Genomic DNA, 6,562 nt, shown 5'->3' with positions numbered 1-6,562 from the left:
ACTGGACAGTGAACAGAATGAAAAAGAACAGACATAGTGGCCAGGAAAAAAAAGCTTTTATCATAGTTCCCTTTCAGTTACAAGGTTCAAATAAGCCACTTCGACCGACTGCTACCGCTGCTGCACTCTGAGCCCTGGCACGTTGCTATCCCGTATTTCAGCGTTTTCACAAGGTGACAGGGCCGTAACCAGAGCTCTTTTTGCAGGGTGGACTCCCACCAGCTGTGGCACTGGGAGAGGGCATGTGTGTATGTGTGTGTGTGTGTGTGTGTGTGTACACAGCGGGCTGTTATGCATGTGTGGAGTCGCTGATAGCTCCCTGGAACCATAGATTGAGAAGTCCCCGTCCCAGAGAAACAGATGTTCCCTATTATTGTTTCAGAGGACGTAATAGGAGCAAGATGCTGCCAGTGATCCTGCTCAGCGGGCTTAGTGGGGTTTTTTTGCGCATCAGAGTGGCTGCCTATATTAGTTTTAGAGTGCTAGCAAAGCTAAGAGCAAAAACTTCTTCTCTTTCTGTATGTGAGTGTGTGTGTGTGTGTGTGTGTGACTGACTTTTCGAAGCTCATGTGAAACTTCAGATACAGGGGTGATGCAAGAGGAGAGAGAGAGAGGGAGAGTTCACAAAGAGGTCTTTGCCTGAAAATTATGGGGTTCACGAAACACCTGATGACTTATGGTGCTTTGACAAATACGCCCTGCAAAAAATGTCAAGATGCAAAATTGATGTGTGCTGCATATCCCAAAGGGTGCTCTGAATCAGAAGGTAGAGACAGTGGGATGATGTTGAGTCTAGTAGCAAAGGGCACAGTTTCAGTTGGATCAGTAATTAGGTCAGACCCACTGTGTTTTTCCCTCAGTCATTGACTGTTTAGCTTTCAAAGCATTTTGCACCAAATGAGTAACCTATTGCCATGGACTTTTAAGTATGCCTGATTTTAATGAGCCATTAACATGAAACAAAACAACTGGGTTGTTGAAGTCTCTCTCTCTCTCTCTCTCTCTCTCTCTCTCTCTCTGTATGTGTGTGTGAGTGAGTGTGTCTGTTTTCAATCGAGACTGAAGCTAAAATAACAAAGTAAGTTTCTTTATTTGAAATGAAATGATTCATCTTCTTTTCACATTGACAGCTCAGATAAGACAAGCTTTGCTGTAGTCCTATGACATACTCATTGTGATGTCTGCAAGGATGTCAGAGGTGGAGGGCGGGCTCTCACAGTCCTTGTCTCCCACTCACATCACTAATCCGTACACACGCGACGCGTGCCTCGCCTGTATGTATGTACACATCTCTGCGTGGCAGCCAGCGCTCCATACGCTATGGGATCTAGAAACAGAGCAGCAGCATTTCAATTTGGAGAAGATCCCGCTTCTGATCTCCTGATCACGTAGGTGTCCCAATCATCCTCACATTGCACTGCTGTAAGTAAACAAACACACACACACACACACACACACACACACAAACAAACAAACATATACTCTCTCTCTCTCTCTCTCTCTCTCTCTCTCTCAGATGTCTCTGCACACATACACATGCACTCACAACTACACATTTGCTCATACACAGGCAGGCACACACATAAATCCAATCCCACACACACAAATAGCCACCTACACATATACTATACAAGAGGGATTAAGTCACAGACATCTAAACTACTGAGGACATCCAGCGTAAAAGGGGGTTAAAGTGCAAACAGCAAAGACCATTTCCCCCGCCTGTCTACTCTCTGTATCAATATTCTCATAGCAGAACATGTTTCTGACAGAAGCAATGACCTTAATGGACACAGAGTTAATCTAAAAAAATCAATATATTCCTTACACATTTAGAGCTTCAAGTCTGGAACAACACTGCATAGTTACCTTGGTGTGTTTTTTTTTTATTATTATTGCGGTGTGATATCAAACAAAAGTCCAGATCCAAAGGGGAGGATCAGAGAGGTTTTTTGGGTGGTGGGGGGGTGTAGCTGTTGATTGGAAAGGTCCCAAGTGGAGTGCCTTGGGGAACTCCCAAGCCTGAACCTGCCCTCCGGCAGGCAGTCCAAAGTTCAAAGTTCAGAGGTCAGTAGGGAGCAAAGAGCACGGGCGTGTGGGCTGTCCTGACAGGCCCAGGGGCGGGGCGGAGGAGCGCGGCGGGGAGGGGCTGAGTCTGAAAAAGGGAGGGGGTAGCACTGGAGCGCATGGGGAAGGCAGAGTTGATGGCAGCGGCAGCAGCAGCCATGGCCGCTAGATGAGAGGGCATCAACCCGGCCGGCAGCGCCTGGCACAGCTCCTTACCCAGCGACAGCTTCCCCTGAGGAGAGAGGACACAACACCACATTCAGTGCCCTGCCATACATACACGCCATACATACCACATGCAATATACGACTCACTTTCCCAAAACCAACATTATATGTCGTCACTGTGCCATTGCAAATAAATAGCTTACAAATGGTGGGAACACCACTAATTAGTCCCAGAGTGATGCTGGAAATGTGATTTTTGTAAATGTGTCTCATGCTAAACTTGCCAACTAGCTCAGGTCTTATACATTCTTCTCCCTCTGCAGTCATCTCTGTGAAACTCTGTGTTTCAAAACAGTGCAATCTTTCCCACCACTTCAACTGCATTGCTACAGACACCTGCAAATGAAGCCTAGATCATCCTATTCCCATCACTTTCCCATCTGGGAAAGAGGCCAGTGACGTTAGTTATGTAATGCTATCCAGACACATCACACCTGGGACAGAAACTATGATCCTGAAATGTGGCGCGAAAAAGTGAAACAATTACAATGTCTGGCACGGAGTCACGGCACACAGCTGGAGTCGCACTACAAGCGTCCAGTCCCAGCCGTAAATTAACTGCGTTATTAGGACAGCGGCCGAGAGGGAAATAAGAGGGAAAAAAACGTTGTGTTCCCGGCAACTTTGAAAAGGTCAGGACCCCCTCGAAGAGGCTTCCAGGGTTCGTGTTGGTTCAGCTGTCACAAGCTTCGGAGCTGCTGGGGGATTTGGGGCTGGCCAAAGAGCCTCCGGTCCTCGCTCACCTCGCTTCGACCGCTCCTGCTGCGAGGCAAGAGGAGAGGAGACCGAGGGAGAGGAGGAGAAGAGGAGGAGGAGAAGAGACATACCGGTTGTTTAGTCTGTCCTCTCGGGGGTTTGGTGTAGGGGCTATATTTAGGTTTGGCCGGCTTTCCTGCCGCTCGGTCTTTGTGACGTCGGCTGCTGATGTGCTGCAGGGGACAAAACAGAGAGACGCTTCAGCAAAGGCACTTTGTGAGCCGAGGTGAGAAGAAGAGACAAAGTAACGCACCTGCGCTGGCTACAGTAGCTACTCAGGCTGCCAAAGCCGGACGACATTGAAAACACCTTGCATCAGTAAGCACTTAAGTCATCACCCCCTTATAGGTTTTTTTCTAAGAATGTTTACGTTAGAGTTTATAAACGTTATCTAAAAAAGAAATACATACATAAACAATACACATGTATTTACACTGGTTGGTGAATGGATATCAAAAATGTCATTAAGAGAGATGGGAAGATGCTCAGATGGGAACCGAACGGGAACAGATGGTGAGAGATGATGGTTATTTTGACGCATCCCTGACATGACTCAGCGCTTCACGTGCGCACTGCTCACCTGCTTCAGCTGTGTCTCGGAGTTAACATGCACATCGCACGTCTCACAGTGGAACGTTTTGTTCTGCAGGCCTGTGATCGCTGCGGTTGGCGGCGCCACCTTGGCCTTGACGCCGGGGCGGGGGAAGGACTTGATGGAGCCCGTGCCGCTCCGGGCCTCCAGCATGGTCTTGTGCTTTGTGCCTGGGGAGGGTGAGGAGAGGTGCTAATCAAGGAACGGCTAAAGCTAACTCTCCAGAAGTTTCTAGGGAGTGTGTAGGGAAGTGTTTCATTTCAAAGGCAATTCATGCCCACTAGTGTGGTCTGTGGTACTGTGGGTCTGATGAGGTTGATGTGGGGAGTTCATGAAGGAGTCACAAAGAAAAAAAAAATCAACTTGGTAGGCTAGAGTCTGAGACCAAAGAAAAGCACACAGTAATTTGTGCCCATTAGCTGCATTTGCTAATTAGCAATATTCCAAAGCCTTAAAGTAGGTCCAGTGGTAGGGAAGGGAGAGTACTACTAAGAGGTCTCTAATCTGATGGGAGCTGATTTTCTGTGCACTTTTCCACTTCTGGTCCTCTCTCTCTCTCTCTCTCTCTCTCTCTCTCTCTCTCTCTTTTCCCTGCCCGCTGTGTGAAAAGGACACATTTGACCCGTGCATCGCGATGAGGTGGAGCTTTTTGCTGATAAGATAGTGGCAGATCCCCTCTCTATCTCCGCCTAAGTGCAGAGCGTGTGGCTCGTGGCCAGTCTAATCTCTCTCCAGAGGACCACTGCTCTGCCACACTCACCCCTCCACCCCTCCACAGCTCTGTGAAGAGGACTTAGAGGACTGGATCTGCCCAAGTCACACACAAAGAGCTACTCAAGAGCTACATTTGGTCGTGGATAAAGCAAGCGCCTAGCAACTACTTTACCTATTTTTGAGACGTGTCTTTTATAGCCAATTATTTTTGGTGTCGTGTTTAAACTCATTTTGGTGATGTATGGTCATGCGAAGGACAAACACACCTGCTATTCCCACTAGAGGTCAAGCGGATGGCTTGGGATGCTGTGTGTATTTCTAGGCGTGTGTAGAGTGAGCAAACAAGTCTCCTTCACAGGCCTCCCGTAACATGATATATGACCAAAGACATTTTTGGTGAAAACACGTTCAGCTCACTGGGTGTAAATTCTACATATGCAAAAAAATACAGCTCTTTTGGAACACTGCGCGGTGATATATAACTGCAATCAACAGCCTACAATATTTTATTTAGTATGGGGAAACGGGTTCAGTGCAAACAAAAAGATAATTTATAAAAGCTGTCAGGGGGAGGGGGGGTGCTTACCGCTGTTATGCGCTTCCAGCTGGGAGGGGGAGTTGACAGCCACCTTGCAGAGCGAACAGTACAGCAGACGCTTGGCCTTCTCCTCCTCCGTCTCCGTCTCTTCTGCCTCTGTCTCTTTTTCCATCTCTCCCTCCGTCTCTCCTTGCATCTCGCCCGCTGTCTGGTCCTCGGGCGTCTGTGGGTTTGGTGGGGTGGGTCCGGCGGGGCTGGCGGGGTTCACCGCTATCCCATCATCCCCTGCTCCTGGCGCCGCCGGGCTGCCGTCTGCCCCCGGGCCCCCGCTCATACTGGACGCTGGAGGCAGAGCGAGGGGCAAGGGTACGGAGGCGGGCACGTGCGGCACCAACGCAGCCGGACCGCCATCTAGGAAACACAAAATGAAATCACAAGGTCAATCAAGCACAGAAGGACGCCAGCTGCCTCTGTCCTGTTTGTGTGGCTGTATTCTGGGTCGTCCTTGTAAATGTGACCAGTACGCTGGGTCGTCCTCACTGAGTAAAATGTGACCAGTACGCTGGGTCGTCCGCGCTGAGTAAAATGTGACCAGTACGCTGCCCTGTGCATGTGCTGGTGAAGAGCACGCCTAGGAGAAGATGCTTTTGAATCCCTGGTGCAGATGATTCCCATTGAGACGAACTCCATGAAGCGGTGCACTCCTGGAAGACTTATTTATCATTTTGCCTCCAGCACACTTGTGGCTTCTCTGAGTATGTCTCTGCCAGGTAGAATTGAGTTCCAGGGAGGAAGAGAAGACACACACACACACGCGCGCGCACACACTTACGCACGCACACACAAAACAATTGTAAAATATGTGATCGATGTCACCGCGTGTCAACGGAATCTAATATGGCTGGTAGCCGAATTAATTACACGAAGCACTGCTGTTTCTTCTTCTTCTACTCTCTCTCTCTCTCTCTCTCTCTCTTCGGGATGAGATTCCTCTCGGTGGCGACTCGCCGGGCCTGATCAATGTCAGTCTGTCTGGAGAAGGCTCCCCCCTCGCAGAAATAACACAGAGGCACACCACACTCTCTTCATCACAGCCTGCGGCCGCCAATCGATACTGAATTATGTCTTTCTATTTTTGTGGCCCATTAAATGCGCCTCTTATTTACCCAGGCGGAGCGCGCGCTGGATGATGCTCCTGAGAGAGAGGGGAGAGAGGGGAGAGAGGGGAGAGGGATGGCGCTCACCCTGCATCATATCACCTCAGCTCGAGGGCCAGCTGTGCAGTGTGTGTGTGTGTGTGTGTGTGTGTGTGTGTGTGTGTGTGTGTGTGTGTGTGTGTGTGTGTGTGTGTGTGTGTGTGTGTGTGTGGGGAGAGGTTGCTGGATGGTTGGTTGCATGGTCATGTAGGATTTAGTTCTTATCTGTAGTCACAGAGACCAGTCTCAGTCCACTGGCGACCACATACACACACACACACACATACACACAAACACACACACACACCTCGCTCCGAGCCCCCTAGGCATATTTTCAGCCAAGCAGAGACAGACAGTCTCTTGAGCAGCAGAGAGAGAGAGAGAGCTGTGCCTTCAGAGAGGCTACTTCAGGCCATTCTTAACGGTTTTCTTTCTTTTCTCTGGGAGATGCCTTGGAGCGTTTGTCCCGCGG

General features: G+C 49.3%; 1 protein-coding gene across 2 annotated transcripts in view; it reads right to left on the bottom strand.

Moving 5' to 3' along the window:
• Window positions 1-1,071: 1,071 nt before the first annotated feature.
• Window positions 1,072-6,562, bottom strand: part of znf385d (zinc finger protein 385D) — a 41,514-nt gene continuing 36,023 nt past the window's right edge. For both annotated transcript variants that reach the window (XM_048259980.1, XM_048259981.1), the window contains 4 exons: window positions 4,943-5,305; window positions 3,631-3,812; window positions 3,122-3,223; window positions 1,072-2,299 (listed from right to left, as the gene is read on the bottom strand). In XM_048259980.1, coding sequence (XP_048115937.1) covers window positions 2,069-2,299; window positions 3,122-3,223; window positions 3,631-3,812; window positions 4,943-5,305 — 878 coding nt within the window. In that variant the 3' untranslated portion in view covers window positions 1,072-2,068. The remainder of the gene's footprint in view (window positions 2,300-3,121; window positions 3,224-3,630; window positions 3,813-4,942; window positions 5,306-6,562) is intronic.

Source organism: Alosa alosa, chromosome 13 (genome assembly GCF_017589495.1).
Source record: "Alosa alosa isolate M-15738 ecotype Scorff River chromosome 13, AALO_Geno_1.1, whole genome shotgun sequence".
NCBI classification, from domain to species: Eukaryota; Metazoa; Chordata; class Actinopteri; order Clupeiformes; family Clupeidae; genus Alosa; species Alosa alosa.
The sequence above is the reverse complement of the archived record's forward strand: the minus strand, read 5'-3'. Positions and strand labels throughout refer to the sequence as shown.